Raw genomic sequence first — 18,884 nt, 5'->3', positions numbered from 1 at the left:
CAATCAGACAAGAAAAATGAATAAAAGGCATCCAAATTGGTAAGGAAGAAGCCAACGTTTCACCATTTGCAGATGATATGATACTATATACAGAAAACCCTCAAGACTCCACCAAAAAACTACTAGAACTGATAAATGACTTCAGTAAGGTCGCAAGACACAAAATCAATATACACAAATCTGTTGCATTTCTATATACTAATAATAAAGTAGCATAAAGGGAAATTAAGAAAACAATCCCATTTATAGTTGCACAAAAAATAAAATACCTAAGAATAAACTTAACCAAGGAGATGAAAGATCTGTACTCTGAAACTATAAAATACTAACAAAAGAAACCAAAGACAACACAAACAAATGGAAAGATATTCCATGCTCATGGACTGGAAAAACAATTACTGTTAAAATGTCCATACTACCCAGAGCAATCTACATATTTAATGAAATCCCTACCAAAATTCTAATGACATTTTTCACCAAAGTATAACAAACAATGCTAAAAGTTGCATGGAACCATGAAAGACCCCAAATAACCAAAGCAATCTCGTGAAAGAACAAATGGAGGCATCATGGTTCCTGATTTCAAATTATATTACAAAGCTATAGTAATCAAATAATACAGTACTAGCCTAAAAGCAGACATAGATCAATGAAACAAACTAGAGAGCTCAGAAATAAACCCACACAGGGGTGCCTGGAGTTAGGCATCCAATTCTTGATTTTTGCCTCAGGTCATGATCCCAGGGCTGTGAGATCAAATCCCGCATTGGGTTCCATGTTGAACATGGAGTCTGCTTGGGATATTCATTCTTTCTTTCTCTCTTTCTCTTTCTCTCTCTCTCTCTCTCTCTCTCTCTCTCTCTCTCCTCCCCCTTCAGCTCAGGTCACGATCTCGCGGTCCGTGAGTTCGAGCCCCGCGTCGGGCTCTGGGCTGACGGCTCAGAGCCTGGAACCTGCTTCCGATTCTGTGTCTCCCTCTCTCTCAGCCCCTCCCCCGTTCATGCTCTGCCTCTCTCTGTCTCAAAAATAAAAAATAAAAAATAAAAAAAATAAAAAAATAAAAAGAAAGAAAGAAACAGACCCACACATAGATGATCAATTAATTTATAACAAGGCAATCAAGAATATACAATGAGAGGGGTGCCTGGGTGGCTCAGTCAGTTAAGCGTCCAACTCTAGATTTTGGCTCAGTTCATGATCTCAAGGTTCATGAGTGCGAGTTCCGCATCAGGCTCTGTGCTAAGTGTGGAGCCTACTTGGGATTCTTTCTCTCCGTCTCTCTCTATTCCTCCCCCACTTGTGCTCTCTCTCTCTCAAAATAAAAAATAAAATAAAATTTAAAAAAAGAATATACAATGAAGAAATGACACGCTCTTCCATAAACGGTGTTGGGAAAGCCAGACAGTCACATGCAAAAGAATGACACTGGAACATTATCTTATAGCACACAAAAATCAATTAGAAATGTATTAATGATTTGACATTAAGATCTGAACCATAAAACAACCAGAAGAGAACTTAGAAAAACTTTTCCTTTATATAGGTTTTGGTGATTTCTTGGATTTGACAGCAAAAGGCAAAGGCAAGAAAAAAGCAAAATCAAGTACATCAAACTAAAAGCCTTCTACGTAGCAAAGGAAACAAAATGAAAGGCAACCTGTGAACTGGGAGAAAATATTTACAAATCATATATATGATAGGGCACTCACATCCAAAATACATATAAAAATGAATTCTTAAAACTTAATTAACAAATCTCATTTAACAATGGACAGAAGATCTACATAGACATTTTTCCAAAGACGACAGATGGCCAACACATACATGAAAAGGTATTCAACATCACTAACCATGAGGGAAATGCAAATCAAACCACAATGAGAATATCACTTCAAATCTATGAGAAATAACAAGCGATGGCAAGGACAAGGAGAAAAGGGAAGACTTGCGCACTATAGGTGGGAATATAAATTGTTGCAAACACTATGAAAAGAGTATGTTCCTCAAAAAATAAAAAATAGATTCCACTTCTGGGTATCTGTTGAAAGGAAATGAAAACACCACTTTGAAAAGATAAATGCACTCCCATGTTCACTGTAGCATTATTCACAATAGCCAAGACATGGAAGAAACCTAAGAGGCCGTCGATGGATGGATAAAGAAAATGTGGTATATACAAAAAAAGAAGCAAATCTTGCCACTTGAGATAACATAGATGGACCCTGAAGATTTTATGCTAAGTGAAATAAATCGGACAAGGAAGGCAAATACTGATGATCTCACATATATGTGACATGTAAAAAAACAAACAAACAAAGTCACAGATTTATAAAACAGACTGACAGCTGCCAATGGCCAGGGTTGGGCAAAATGGATGAAGATGATCAAAAGGTATACATCCACTTAAAAAATAAATAAGTCAACATATAAAGTACAGCATGCTGATTATAGTGAACTCTACTGTATATTTGAAAGTTGCTAAAAGAGAAAATCTTAAAAGTTCTCATCACAAGAAAAAAAATTTGTTACCACGTGTGCTGATGGATTTTAAGTGGACATACTATGATCATTTCACACTATACAAAATACTGACTCATTATGCTGTAGACCTGAAATTAATGATATGTCAATTATACCTCAAAAAAATAAATACCAATTTGGGAATTTACAAAAAAACTTTTTATATAGAAGCAGATTTATACATAATAGACTTAAATTTCAATAAATATATATATATATACACACAGATAGATATCACCAGACACACAAATAAATAGGAAAATATAACCCATTGTCTGGAGGAAATTCAGTTAATAGAAACAGACTCACAAAGGAGAGAAAGAAAGCAATTAGCAGATAGAAAAAAAAGTTTTTAAATTTTTTTTAATGTTTATTTTTGAGAAAGTCAAAGCGCAAGCAGGGGAGAGACAGAAAGAGAGGGAGACACAGAATCTGAATGAAGCAGGTTCCAGGCTCTGAGCTGTCAGCACAGAGCCCAATGTGGGGCTCAAACTCATGAACCATGAGATTATGACCAGAGCTAAAGTCGGACGTTTAACCAACTGAGCCACCCAAGCACCACTTGCAGATAGAAAATTTTAAAATATTATATAATGTGATTAAGAAATAATGGAAGACAGGAACTTAACAATAGAGAAATCAATATAAAAAAGAGGCAAGGGGTGCCTGGGTGGCTCAGTCGGTTAAGCAACTGACTCGATTTCAGCTCAGGTCATGACCTCATAGTGGGTTCGAGTACAGCTAACACTGACAGTGCAGAGCCTGTTTGGGATTCTACCTCTCCCTTTCTTTCTCCCTCACTCATTCATATATATATAAATATACATAAGTGTAAATATACATATATACATATATACATATATATATATACACACACACACACACACATACACATATACTCTCTCAAAATAAATAAGTAAACTTAAAAAAGAAAAGGAAAAAAAAGAGGCATGTGCTACTTCTGATGATGAAAAACACCATACTTACACCAACAAAATCACTGGTCAGGCTTTAGAGCAAATTAGACACTGTAAAAAAAAAAAAATCAATAAACTCAAAGATACTGAGATCAACAGAACTACCAAAATGAAGCAGTGTGGGATGGGGGTGGCAGGGAAATTGAGCTAGTGAGCTATCAAGCCATGAAGACAAATGGAAGAAACTTAAATGCATACTGCTAAGGGAAAAAAAAAAAAAAAAAAAAGTCAGTCTGAAAAGACTACATACCATATGATTCCAACTATATAACATTCTGGAAAAGTTATAGAGAACATTTTAAAAGATCAGTGGTCATCAGGGTACGAGAAAGGAAAGAAGGATGAATAGGTGGAACACAGGAGATTTGGGGGGACTATGAAATGATTTTGTACGATACTGTAATGGCAAATACAAGATATTATACATTTGCCAAAACCCACGGAACTGTACAAAACAGTGAATCTTTTTTTTTTTTTTTTTAATTTTTTTTTTCAACGTTTTTTATTTATTTTTTTGGGACAGAGAGAGACAGAGCATGAACGGGGGAGGGGCAGAGAGAGAGGGAGACACAGAATCGGAAACAGGCTCCAGGCTCCGAGCCATCAGCCCAGAGCCTGACGCGGGGCTCGAACTCACGGACCGCGAGATCGTGACCTGGCTGAAGTCGGACGCCCAACCGACTGCGCCACCCAGGCGCCCCCAAAACAGTGAATCTTAATGTAAACTATGGATATTAGTTAATCATAATGTATTCCTTCATTTGTAACAAATGTACCACACAAATGTAAGATGTTAACAGAAACGGGGGTGGAGAGAGGGTATATGAGAGCTCTCTGTACTTTCTGTAAACCTGAAACTACTCGAAAAAATCATTGGCTCTTTCAGGTTGTCTCCATCCTGTCCCCATTTTTTCATTTGTTTGTTTTTTAAATTAAACACCACCCCTCCCTGTCCTTTTCTCTTCCAGTGTCAATATTACAAGCATTATGCAAGCTTCTCCACTAAGCTATCTCTACCCAAGTCCCTCCAAGAACTCCTTTATGATCAAGGTTTTAACTTGGCTAATGAACTGCAAAATAATATCACCCCCTATCACTTGCACTATGTCTGCATCATCTGTCATGTCTACCTGTAGGTTCCCCCACTTCAACCACAGCTATCAATGATTATCACCAGTTGCCCACTCACCTAGTCCCAAACTTGCAAGTATTCTCCTTGTACCCTATATATTCCCCATTTATGACTAAGACTCATCATTTTCTTTCATACTGACCCTTTTCCTCTCCCTTCCACTTCTGCCACCTTCTGAACTTATTACATTCCTGAATTACTTCAATAGCTTCTTTCTGCATTCCATGTTAAACTCTCCTCAATTTATCCTACGTATATTACCAACAGTTTTCATGTGGCTAGCCCTCAATTATTGCTCACTGGAAAGACTGCTGTGGATGATTTTAACAGACACTATTGACTGGCTACCCAATATCCATTCTTCTTTGTTGAGAGAGCTCCAATTTTGTTTGGGGACCTCCACTTTCCCAAGTGACTCAGGGAAGTGAATCCTGGGATGAATCTTGATTGGTCTTACCCAATCACAGTAGTCCCATCCCCCAAGATTTAAGTCCAAGCATGTGGTTCAGTTCGGGTCATGTGAGAGGTGGCCCTCTGAAGACTTCTGAGAAAGATTTCTTTGCTCCTACAAATATGACACAGGAAAAACATGGTACTTTCTCACAGTGCCTGGATAGCTCAGTCAGTTAAGCGTCTGACTCTTGGTTTCGGCTCAGGTCATGATCTCACGGTTTGTGAGTTCAAGCCCTACATCGGGCTCTGTGCTAACAGCGTGGAGTCTGCTCGGGATTCTCTCTCCCTGTCTCTCTCTGCCCCTCCCTTACTCTCTCTCTCTCAAAATAAGTAAATAAACTTAAAAAGAAAAAGAAAAAAAACACAGTACTAACTCTACATGTTGTCACATTTGAATTAAATCCTTGGAACTCCTACAGCCAACCTGAAGATAAAGCCGGCAAGCATAAAGGGGGCAGAGGCAAGAGTACTTAAAGAAGTGGAACCGAAGCCCAGATATAGTCCCTGAGGAGGCCTGATATACACGACATCAATAAATCTCAGATGCATTATGCTTAATGAAAGAAACCACACAAAGTAGTACATATCATAATGATTCTATATATATATATATATATTCCATATGCAGTTCTAAAACAGGAAATATTAATCTATACTGAGAAAAGTCATATTATCAATTGCCTGGAGCAGAACTTCCAAGAAATGACTTGGAAGAAGGAACTTTTTAGGGTGATGAAAATGTGCTGTATCATGACAGACGTGGTGATTACAGTTATCAAAATTCATTTAACTGTATCCTTAAAAATGAATGTATTTTACTATATATAAGGTGTATTTCAATAAAGTTTATTTAAGAAAAATGGATAATTAGTACTATAGTATGCCAGATGATTATAAATGCCATGAAGAAAAATAAAGTCAAAAAGAGAGAGTACAGGAGGCAAGAAGGTAGGGGTAGAAGTTATGTATATAATTTTAAACAGGGTGGTTATGACAGGCCTCAGTGCCTTTTTAATAAAGACCTAAAGGAAGACAAAGGTGTACAGTAGACATCTGGAAGAAAACATCTCCAGACAGAGAGACAAGCAACTGCAAAAGCAACTTGTCTTTTTCAGTGATAATATGGAAAGCTATCTGAAGATTTTGACTAGAGTGATTTTTTTTTTTTAAGTTTATTTATTTTGAGAGAAGGAGGGGCAGAGCTAGGAAGAGACAGAATCCCAAGCAGGCTCCACGCTGTCAGTGCAGAGCCCAAGGCAGGGCTCGAACTCACAAACCGCAAGATCATGACCTGAGCCAAGATCAAGAGTGGATGCTTAACTGACTGAGCCATGCAGGTGCCCCTGACTTCTGTTTTGCAAGGATCACTCTGGGTGCTCTGTTGGGAAAAACTATAAAGTGGTAAGGATGCAAGCAGGGGGAGCCCAGTTAGGAGGCAGCTGCAATAATCAAATGGTAGCTGAAATCAGGGAGGTGTTAAGCAGAAATGTTCAGATTCTGGATCAAATTTAAAGATAGTCTTTGCTAATGGACTGAGTCAAGGATAACTACAAGATTTGGAAGACATGGAAGGACTAGGGCACCTGGGTGGCTCAGTCAGTTGAGCATCCAACTCTTGATTTCAGTGCAGGTCATGATCCCAGCGTGGTGGGATCTAGCCCCATGTCAGGCTCTGGGCTGTGTGGAACCTGCTTGAGATCCTCTCTCCCCACCCCTCTGCCATTCTCCCCACTCAAGCTTTCTCTCTCAAAACAAAAAAAACGAAGAAGAGGAAATGGAAGGACAAAAAAGTCATCCACTGAAATGAGGAAGACTGTAGGGAAGAACTGGTTTACCTGGAACAGTGAGAATTTTATTTTGGTCAAGTTAATCTTGAGAGGCCTATCGAATGGAGATGTAAAGTAGGCAGGTGGATATACAAATCTGGAGTTCAGGGAAGGGGTCTAAGCTAAAGATAAAAACCTGGGAGTTGCCAGTATATCAAAAGGCACTGTAAAGATATAAGCCTGGGGACACCTGAGTGGCTCAGTTGGTTAAGCATCCAACTTCGGCTCAGGTCATGATCTCATGGTTCATGAGTTCAAGCCCTGCATCAGGCTCTGTGCTGACAGCTCGGAGCCTGGAGCTTGCTTTGGATTCTGTGTCTCCCTCTCTCTCTGCCCCTCCCCCACTCACACTATCTCTCTCTCTCTCTCTTTCTCTCTCTCCAAAATCAATAAACATTAAAAAAAAAAATCTTAAAGAGATAAGCCTGGATGAGATCACTAAGAGAGTAAAAGAAAAGAGTAAAGAAAAGAAAAGTAAAGAAAAGAAAAAAAATTCCAAAGGCTGAGCCCAAGGTCAATCTAATACTTGGAAATGGGAAAGAAAAAGAAACAGTAAAGGAGACTGAGAAGGAATGGCCAGTGAAATAAAAGGAAAACCAAGAGGTGATCTCCTAGAAGCCAAAGGAAGAAAATGGTTCAACCAGGAAAGACCAACTGGAATAAATGCTGATAGGTCAAATTAGATGAGGGCTGAGAATTCACTGGAATTATTAGAGAATCATGGTCCCTTGAGGAACCCAAGTCCATGTAAACATTCCTTGTTCTAGATGAGTAACTCACACACTGCTAGGTTCAATCTGTACTAATTAGAAATCACTGTGTATTTTTAAATCAAACTATTACTCCTAAAATGGAAGCAGTAGTATGTTAGTCTATTTTAAACATGATGTTTATTTTTGTCACTATTCGGTATTCTAAGTATTCTGGTAAATAATCACCTCTGATGTTTACCACTTTTACTCTAGCCTCATCAAACCCCAAACATTTCCACATATAATCATCAAGATCTGCTATAACTTTTTCCAAGATGTGATCTTTCTTTTACTAAAAGGTTAAAATGTAACACTGGATGAAACAGAACCACTGGACAGTACAAATTATTATCCAGTGAGCATTAAAGGACACAAACAGAAGACTCCTAGTACAAAAGCATAAAGTCAGAGAAATATAAATATATTTTAGGACAAATGCAAAAGACTCAGTCTAACACACACATACAGGATGCATACTGTGATCCAAATCTTTTTACCCTGAGCCAAACAATGTAAAAGGCTTGGTTTAGGGCAGCCATGCTCTTATCTATTTAAAGATACATTTTTAATACTGGGATCCTGCTGCTGTGCAAATTTTGATAGGAGAACATTTCAAGTCCTCTTCAAAGCCAAGGGAACAGTGTCTCCCAAGTAATCTGGTCCATTTCAAGGTAACTGACCTTCCTCAAAACAAGAGATGGTAAGTAGAGTTCTTGGCCAGGACAATAAGATAACATTCCCTCAGACATGTCCATTCGAACTTGAATGCTAAAAATAAATTGAGCATACATTCTTCACAAAACCACAGGCACTAATGGTGCATGCAACACACTGCAATCCTAATTATTCCTTCTGGGCAAAGGATATTTGCAGACCCTATCAATTCCTGATATAAGGAGTAAAAAAGAATACTAACAAGTCATACCAAATGTGTATTCACATACATGGACTGACTGCCTTTCAACTTCTAGGTCAATATTTTTTGTGAGCTCCTTTTGGATGTTTCATTAAGCAGATTATGTTCCTGGACATGAACATTTCAGTCCTCTCTCAAACAGATTAGATAGCAAGTTGTTCCTAAATTTGCCACTATGAGATAAGTGGCAGCTAAAATCAGAAAATTCTTGGTACGGCCTAAAAGTGATTGTTTTTCAGGGGCGCCTGGGTGGCTTAGTAGGTTAGGCATCCCACTCTTGATTGCGACTCAGGTCGTGGTCTCAGTTGGTGAGATCAAGCCCCACGTCGGGCTCTGTGCTGACAGTGTGGAGCCTGTGTGGAATTCTCTCTCTCCCTCTTTCTCTGTTCCTCTATCTCAAAATAAAGAAATAAACTTAAAAAATAAGAACTGATCGTTTTTCATTTCAGAGAAACTCAGCTAGTCAGTTGCAGCAAACAATTCCCCAATGACAAAGTAACATAGTTCAAGGTTACTGCTACCTTTATTTTTATTTACATGGGAACAACAAGGTAATGGTACTTTTCACCCTTCCCTCAGTTTACTAAATCAATCCTTATCACCAATTAGAATACACTGTAGTATCCTCTTGGGTTGCTGAGTAATTGCTACTTTCATGCAACAAAAGCAGGTTTTGTTTCATCCTTTGCCAGTTTAAAAAACAAATGTGAAGCCTTTTGATGTCAGGAAATCCAAAAGCAAAGTGCTCCAAGTAACCAAATGAATCAATTCCATTTACATTTTTTAATCAAGTTCAAGCCTAAAATAAGTAACCCTACAAGGACACATTAAGTAAAAATTTTATTTTCGCATGTTTGTACATCCCAAGTAGAACAGACTTCTCCTGTTTTTACAATAAACTTCTAATTAGCACACGAATTTTCAAAACTAATTTCCTGTGTTTCAGTGAGACTGGATTCTGGAGGACATGGGAGGGGAAGAAGGGAAAGAATTATCAAAAGTACTCTTCTAAAGAAGAAACATGGCTATGTAATTCCTACGCAAATGTTTGTTAACTTGCCCTCGCATAAAAACAGTGATGTCATTCTACACAGCAGTACAGCAGAGTTATAATGAACACTAAGTTTTTAAATCACTGACAACTTAAGGAAATTAAGAATATTACTCAAAAATCTCCTCTCCCTAGAGTACCACATCTGTGAAAGAGGAGAATGTGCCCGTCTGAGGTTACATACACACTCAGCATCAACAAAAGTGAAGTCATTTCTCCTTGCACAACAGGAAAAGTTGTTTTTGTTTTTTTTCCCCCCTTACAGCTCTGAGCAATGAAAGCCAGAACTTTAAATGGCTCTGTATAAAAACACAAAAAGGGAGGGTCACAATCTATTAGTAAAAGCAGTTCAACATCAAGAACCCCTCTTCCTTTAAAATAAAATCTAAAAAATAACTTTTTAAAAATGGCTTCTTACCTTTGAAAATTATTTTATCTTTGCTTCAGTTTCTCTACTCTAAAATACAGATTACTACATTTAAAGAGAAGATATAAGGAGCTGATAAATTTCTATCTGCCATGTGCTCTCACAGCAAAAATAATGTGTACTTTTCTCCTATAGCAATCACTAAATAAAATATCCAAACCTGATTCCAGTAAGAACAATATAAACTATTTTTACTATAACATCAACAATATTTACTGCACCAAGTTTTGTGGTTTATTTCCTAATCTAGTAAAACTATTTCATCAGCTTTAAAATTACACCAAATTGACTAGAATACCAACTTTACAACTATCTGAAATTGTAAAATGGTTGCAAAACTTCAGGCACCATGACTATGTCCCTTTCTATTAATATTTAACATAACTAAACAGAGAAACCAAATATTTCAACTTGGCTTTACTAACTGTCATGATTCAAACTACAGGTCAACATCCAAACTAACAATTAAAATCACAAAAGAACTAACATAATAGTTTAAACAAAGGGCAGTTCAACCAAGCTATCGTGAAAAATTCAGATTTCTACATCCTAATTGCTTGAAAAGTTGCTCAACTGTTCGGATTTTGGCTACTGTTAATTTGTTCCCTATCAGGAATATATCTACTGTTTTTACTTTCTACCTGTGCCACATTTATCTTAGGTTTTACACTTCTGGATCTTTCAACCATTAGAGATCAACCATCAAATTACTTCAACAAGTAGAAATAGCAACACCGCTCCCAAACAGCAAATTCTGCATTGCTAGACACTTATCTAGTTGGTAGATTTATACCATTGTTCATTCTTAGTTCCTTAAATGTAAAAAATACCCACAGAATGGTGGCATACCTCTAAATTGGTTTAAATATGGTACAAAGTTATTTTTAGTTAGGTTCAAGTTTTAAAAAGGCACTAATCATTCTTCTCAGAGACTAATCTACTCAAGTTCCTCCCATATTAAAAAAAATTAAAGCTTAATTTGTCTCTCTTGGAAAAAAGAAGTGTATGTAATGCTCAAGTAAAAGAACATTAGAATTACAGAATACTAAACCTGTTATCAAATCAGGGTCAGGATCATACCTACTGTTAATAAAAATAAGTCTGACATTTATTCTAATGATGGTCCTTTCAAACACTAACAAGGCTAAATGTTCTCTATATGCACTTTGAAATGTAATTCTTATTTTTAAAAAATTCTCCTATCTTCTAGTGTGCAAAAAGGGAAGAAAACCCCCATAAATCCTTATAAACTGGTTCTTATTCATAAAAAAAAAGGATACCAGCAACATTCATGTATTATTTGAGAATTGTGTCTATTCCCTCCTTGCATGCTAGAAAGATGCAAAGACAAACACTTGCAATTATTCAGAGAGATCATTCCACAGTTGTAACTTTCATCACAGTTCTCAAAGCAGTATGGTGAGGTCAGCTCACAAACAGCTTAAGTAGCAAAACTAGAAATTGGTGGTAGTAGTATCAGGCTACATAACAGCCTCTCCAAAGAATATGAAGTAAGAGAACTGAAATGTGCTGGCAACATGCCAAGAGACTGGACAGAATATAGCTTTGAGCAATGAATACACAGAGTTTACAGTATATAGCAATTCATCATCTCTTATCCTGTAGTTTGATTTTCCTTGTATAAAAACCAAAATAAGCCATATACAGGAGGTCATTTAACACTACCAAATTTCTCTACATATGTGTCTTAAAAGACATCTGGGCATGCAATGATTTGGTTAAACTAAAAACATACCCTATAAAGGAATATGTAACTTCCATCTTATATGGAGATGAAGAATATAAAATAGATATTATATTGATATTATTCTACATAGAACAGGTTTTATTCTCTAAGGATTATACTGCCCTGGGCCTAATTCTAAATGCTTAGGTTTTTCTATAGTGCCAGTTCTAACTAATTATCTCTGCAACTGATTGGCTTTTAGAATTGGTTAACTTTCTCAGGAGATTTAATTAAGAATTTATCTTATCCAATCAAAGAACATAATTTTGATAAGAAACAACTGCTTTGACCTAGTCAAAATGTTACTTTTACAATTTCACCTTTGTTGAATCATATTTTAAAACAGAATAAGAAAACCTAATTCTTAAGTCTTTGACTTTCTAACTGTATTTTCTTTCTGAAGAAACAAAAGAAAATGTACCTATTTTAGGCAAAAGAATCATACTCAATTCAAATCAAGACACATTTTACACCTATTTTGTGCCAGACATTGTTGAGAACAGAAGAAACAAAGATAAAGATGTATACAGTCTCAATGAGCTGACAATCAATCTAGTTGAGGTAAATGACCCACTTAGAAATCAATCATCTCTCTCTCTGTCTCTGTCTCTGCTATACTAGCTACAGGAACAAAAGCTCTGGTATCACCCAGGAAAGTGTGAATAAGTCTGCCAGGGAGGACAGAAAAATCTTCAGAGAAGACAAGCTATGTCTTGAAGGATAAAAATTTCACAAGGGAAAGGGGATACTTCAAGCCAAAGAAAGAATGAACAAAATCAAGAAAGCACAAAAACATCTGACAGGGGCACCTGTGTGGCTCAGTCAGTTAAACGGCTGACTCAATTTCAGCTCAGGTCATAATCCCACAGTCCGTGAGTTCAAGCCCCTCACTGGGCTCCATGCTGACAACTGGGAGCCTGCTTGGGATTCTCTCTCCCTGCCCCTCCCCTGCTCAATAGCGCATGAACCAGCTCTTCCTCTCTCTCAAAATAAATAAATATACTTAACGAACAAACAAAAAAACGGGTGACAAAGTCCAGTGACAAAAGTAGGGACAACGATTTCCGGTACATGTACTACTTATTCCTCTTCTATCGTCACCCATGACAGACATACTAATCAATTAAAGCATGTTTAAAGCCCACATGAGACTCAAAGTCCTTTTCAACAGATCACCCAAAATCAATGGAAGGATGTTAAATCCATGAGATGAAATTTGCGCTATACTGAGCCTGGGACTAGAAAGTGGTGGGACTTGAGGCTACAGGGGTACATTAAGGACAGATTATAAATGAACATGAATGCTAGGCTAAGAAGTTTAGATTTCATCCTGTGGGCAACAGATCAAAGAATTTTATGAAAAATATGGATGTGATCAATTCTGGCAGATGTATGAAGAGTACATTTGAACACACAGAATAAAGGCAGAGAGAACAGCTAAGAGGCTATTGCAATAATCTAGGTAAGATACAATGAAGCCCGAATGTCAGTGATGGCAAAAATCTACTGCAGGCTCTAAACAAAATGGAGTGTTTTAGATTCTATAATTCATGGTTTTAAACAACAGTTTGAGAAAAATTAGTATTCTAATTGGAATTCCCAAATAATATTCAAAAAAGAAAAGACAAATTAAGGTAAAGACTGGAATTAAAGAAGTGAATCACAATGATACTCAAGATTACTCAAGACTATAAATTCAGAAATAGTTATTTCAGGTTTAGCATCAAGGGGAACATCCTCATGACCAGACTAATACTCAGCAAGTCTTTTCTTCCTGAGGGCGCTAATACTCTAGCCAAACAACAAACTCTATTCACCTTACATGCCCCCACAATGCAGAGTCAAATTCGCACTCCCAGTGGGATGCAGAAAGAACAAAAGTCAAATTGAAAACCAAAGTTTGAAACTATGTAGGAAGTTCCACTTTATCCAAACATTTACAACAATGTATTTATTTTACACAAAATAAATCTTATGGAAATACTACTACTATTCTACCATGAACTAAATCATATCCCAGCCTTTTAACTCTAGACTTCTTGGTGTGGAATACAATCTAGCTGTAGCACTTAGGGCAGTATGCAAAAAAAGTAACAACCTAGCACTTTCGGAGAATGTTTTAATAAAGTATTCTGATTAAAACCAAAAACTTCATTATAGCCCAAAAGGCCAAAGACAATCAAAAGAGATTTTCTGTTTTGGAAAAAGAGATTCTTTTACTGTTGCAAAGGCTAATGTACTGATGTGAAATCCAAGTGCAACGTGTTAACGTGCATGCTGGAAAAGCTACCATTACTGTTTAAGACCTAAGGATACTCATATTAAGAATAAAATTATCCTATAGTGAATGCCAACAATGCACCTGTACTATATAGATATATATTCAAGGGTTTTACTTTGTTACTGTCCCAATTCTTTTCTCTCCTAATAACAAATTGTCAAAGTGGGATTCTCCTCCTCTCAAAATAAGCTAAAATGAAAAATATGAACTACAGATATAGAATTTATTTCTGATATACTGTTTATTCTGAGAAAACAAATCATATGTTTATCATAATCCCTCTCTTTTCCATTAAGAAAAGGAGTAGCTAGTCATGAGCAGAGTCTACTTCTCATGATGTCATTCCAAAGCCATTACTAAATGTTACACATGTTATGCTTCCTTCAAATCAATCACCAAACAAGTCATCTTCAGACTGAGGTCAAATTCCATTCACTACAAGATCTCCAAACTTGAAGTAATGGTCCATTTACTAAGTAATATCCAAAGACCAAATTCCAGAAAAACCCTCCCCTTGTACCTCCCCCGCTTAAAAAAAGTCTTCTCCTTTTAGCTCATTGTAATGGAATGTGACCTGTAGTTAAGGGCTTTTCCATTCCTTATTTACTGTTTAGAGAACATGAAGCTCATCTATTCTCTCTCATAAGAGTAATATATTTCTTAAAATAAGAAGAGTGAAGTATAGGTGGTCAATCATATAACAATTAGAACAAACAAAAAGTAAATTGGTTTACTTGATTTTTCATGCATGACAGAATGAGTGTATTTAAATGATAAATGGATCTATTTTTATCTTACAACACTGGTCCAACATCTTAAAGGACCTATGATTTGTATGACTCCTAATAAATCAGGTAAGGAAGGAGAAGTTAAAACTACACCTACTTAAATAAATCTTCACACACAAAATTACTGTAAACTTCTTTTCATAACAAATCATTTTCGTCATTGAACTTACGCACTTAAATATCTACCTGATCACAGAGAGAAGAGGAAAATATCTAAGAAATGTACTGCAAAGTCTAAAATTAAACACATCTATCTGGGGTTCAGTTAGCATTTTTTAAAAGTATGTATTTGACTAGGTGATCCTCAAAGTTTCCATGATACTTTAACCCAAGTTTTAAAACGAACAAATTCTAGACAAAAACTTCTCCCATAATAACCCCCTTCAGGATACATTTTACTTACATTCTTCCTACACCTTCATACATGTTAGTCTCATCTATCAAAGTCATAATCTCTGTATCTGTAAGATGTGCATGCTTTTTCGTCCTGTTTAGCTGTTCAATCTGTATGTCTGCAAGCTTCACCTTCTGTTGAGTGTCAATAACTTTGGCTTGAAGCTCTGTGAAGGCCTAATAAAAAAAAAAGTCCTTCATTTAGTGGGTGAAACATTTTACAGGAAACACTTGAATCAAATCCAAATATATTAAAATAAGCTGCTAACCAGAAACAAAGTTGTGAAATTTACCAACACAAACATCAATAAAACTCAATACAACTGTAAACAATCAAGCCACCATGTTAAATCATGAACTTACCCTGTCCTCAGAAAATGCAGTCTACATGAAGCACAACAAATGCACCTTAAATAACCATATGAAGAAGCAGGTATCCAAAGAGTAATAAAACAATAAATGCAAAAGAGGATGAAACACAGTGATTCAAAACAAAACTATAACGATTCACTACATTTGTATTACACTGCTAGGTTTCAAAACACTTTCCCACATTTATTTGAAATACTAACATGGGAATATTAATATGAGAACATTGTGGAATATAGTAATATCTCATTTACTCCTCTCAATAATCCTATGATTTAGGAATGGGAGTTTTCATCATCACTCTTTACAGATTAAAGTAACCAACTTAGGGGCTCCTGAGTGGCTCAGTCTGTTAAGCATCCGACTTTGGCTCAGGTCATGATCTCATGGTTGCTGAGTTCGAGCCCCGCGTCAGGCTCTGTGCTGACAGTTCCAGGCCTGGAGCCTGCTTAAGATTCTGTGTCTCCCTCTCTCTCTGCCTCTCCCCTGCTTGCTCTCTATCTCTCAAAAATAAATAAACATTTAAAAAACATTTTTTTTTAAATAAAGTAACCAAATTAGTTGAAGAGATGTAAGTGGCTTGCACAGGGTTGAACAACTATTATGAGGAAAGGCAGGGACTTAACACTAAAACCCATTTCTTCTGACCTTTAGTTCAGGAATGTTTCTATTTTACAGTAACATTCAGGATACAAATATTTTTAAAATAAAGATTAAAAAAAATAAAAAAATTCAAGGCATTGGTAGAACTGCATCATAATCTTCATATGCACATACCAAGCCAAATTTGACCCTCGTGTACACTTAAACACAGTTCTTGGATACTCTTACTTAAGGGCCTGGAATGACTTTCAGATGTTGTCAAATTTATGCCTTAATAATACCATTTGTGACTGCATTACAGGGCAAAGCCCTCTACTTAACTTTTTTCAGACTTTGTTCTCACCTATTAGTAAGGTTTCAAAAGATTGATTTGGGGAGAGAGGAGGTGCCTGAAATTGCCTATTAGTCTCCACTACCCCCCCCCCCAAAAAAAAGACCTTATAAAGATATTAGAAGATGAAACCTTTAAACAACAAGTTTGTTTTTTACTTAAGCTAACTGGCTGTCAAAACTATCCAATTTAAGTCTCCAATCATCTTCTTAGTTTGCATTCATTGTCCAGAGGTTTCTTAACAACAAATTCAAATGCTGGGAGTTAAGTCCACTCACAGCTATACTCTATTGTTAGCTCTTTCACTAAACCCTGACTTACATTAGAACTTTTAACAGAAAAAAAGATAAACTTTTAGAATGCTTTAATCATTCTTCAGATTAATTCTGTCTTGCATGTAAACTTACAGGTGATTGTTCTGTACACATTGCTAAAGCAGCTGGTATACAGTTCAAGCTAAGATACTACAGCATTAGAGAACACCAGGTTAAGGGCTAAATTTACAAGTTTCAAAAGAAGAAACACAAAAAGCAAGGTACATACACATAAATCCTCAGAGCAATAACAAACAACTTCATTTAATAGGAGCAACAAATATTTGAGCTATCTTATTTCATATGCAAAGGTTCACCCAAACGAAGTGTTAAGACGTTACATTTGCTCTTCTGAAGAACCTAAGCTAATAAACAAAAGGTGTGGAGTTAAGCAAAGAATAGTGGATTCTAGTCCCAACGTTGGACTACATCTTTTCTAGAATTCAGTTTCCTTTTATAGAAAAGTATAGGTTTAAAGTTGATGAAGTCCAGGATCCTTTCCCTGACAACCCTTAAGTGGCAAAAACGTTTTTGGGTAACAACACATTTATAAACAACTGTTTGAAGACAGAAACCCAATTCCTTCCGATACCGATTTTATTTGGAAAATTTTACGGGCTTGTTCTTGTTTCTTTTTTTTTTTTTTTTTTTTTTGGCAGGTCCTTCAAGAAAGGGGGAAGGGGAGATAGGGCTGGGAGTCAAAGCCCTGCTATGAGACTATCTAACTTTGAACTGTATGTACATGCTGTGACCTTTCAAAGCAAGAGATGGAGTAAGTGGCCTAAAAACACAGGATGGCCTTGGAGTTTTTCAAAGCAAATGAAGATTAAGAATTTACAGATGCCTCAGACCGGGCAAGCCGTCCGAAGGGGCTCCAACTTGAAACGCTTACTTCAGGCCTTACTATGAAACTGAAGGCTCCACGCAACGAAACGGCCCTGGAGGTCAGAACGAGAAGATCGGCCAGCTATCGGCCCGCCACAGGAATCAAACCAGCCCAACCGGCTCTTAGGCAGAAAGAGCTGCTCGCCCCCCACGCCATCCTAAGGAGACCCGATCCCGCCTTAGGACTCTGGGAAATCACGCCCCAGTTCCCTGGGGCCTCTTTTCTTCCTCCGGACTCGAGTCTCACTCGATATTCTTGACCACAGTCCCCTTAGCTTCCAAAGAGAAGCCTCTGCCAGGTGAGGACCCTCTTTTACCTTCTTCAATTCCAGATCCACGGGAGCGGCCATCTTGGTTCAGTCGACGCGCCTGCGCAGTAGGTGAAAGCCGGAAGGATAGTGGGGGAGGGGCGGGCCTTGGAGGTTTGACTGGCCCCTTTCCTTCTGCGCCTGCGCATGGGTCGGATTAGCCGAGCTTCAAGAACTATTACGATACCCGTTACGTCCTCCTCACGTGACCTATCAGGCCTGGCGCACAGATTCTGAGGATGGTTTTAAGCACTTGGACAAATAGCTTACCTTGTGCTTGCTGAATAGAGTTGCATGCAGATTCGGCCAAAACCTTTTCAGGCATTCATTCCTTCAGCTAGTCCCTGTGGTGTCAGGGAAATGGAAAAATCAGCCGGAGCTTCAGGCAGGGTAGTGTGGAGGAGACCAGAGGTCTTCGTTGAAATGTTCTTCCAAAGAATTTATTTCTACTGAAATTCCCTGGGAAGACTTTCTAGACACAGTAGTTCTCAAGAGTGGCCAAATGAATTTATTAAAAGAGTACAGATTCTCTGGTCCTCATCACAAGCTTAATTATTTAGAATCTTTGACACTGGGGCCAGGAAATTTGTGTTTTCGAAAACTCCCCTTATCACCTGTAAGTCACCCAACAAGTCACCTGCAGACCACATTTTGAGAATCTGCTGTAAAAGCTTTGGCATCTGAACCAGAAGGATGAATAGTAATTAGACTTTAGAAATGGAGGAAATGGATGTTTTACCTGATGTGGAGAACAAGGGCAAGAGGAAATGTAGATAAATTTCCTTATAACCTGAAGTTCATTGACAAATAC

The 18,884-nt window shown here is 37.3% G+C and overlaps 1 protein-coding gene across 1 annotated transcript in view; it reads right to left on the bottom strand.

Annotated features, from left to right (window-relative positions):
* Nucleotides 1-18,213, bottom strand: part of PFDN1 (prefoldin subunit 1) — a 72,562-nt gene extending 54,349 nt beyond the window's left edge. The window contains exons 1-2 of the mRNA XM_019424377.2: nucleotides 18,083-18,213; nucleotides 15,274-15,440 (exon numbers count right to left, since the gene is read on the bottom strand). Of these exons, the coding sequence (XP_019279922.1) occupies nucleotides 15,274-15,440; nucleotides 18,083-18,115 (200 nt within the window). The 5' untranslated portion in view covers nucleotides 18,116-18,213. The remainder of the gene's footprint in view (nucleotides 1-15,273; nucleotides 15,441-18,082) is intronic.
* Nucleotides 18,214-18,884: the final 671 nt, after the last annotated feature.

Source organism: Panthera pardus, unplaced genomic scaffold (assembly GCF_024362965.1).
Source record: "Panthera pardus isolate Hobbes unplaced genomic scaffold, ASM2436296v1 HiC_scaffold_2, whole genome shotgun sequence".
NCBI classification, from domain to species: Eukaryota; Metazoa; Chordata; class Mammalia; order Carnivora; family Felidae; genus Panthera; species Panthera pardus.
The sequence above is the reverse complement of the archived record's forward strand: the minus strand, read 5'-3'. Positions and strand labels throughout refer to the sequence as shown.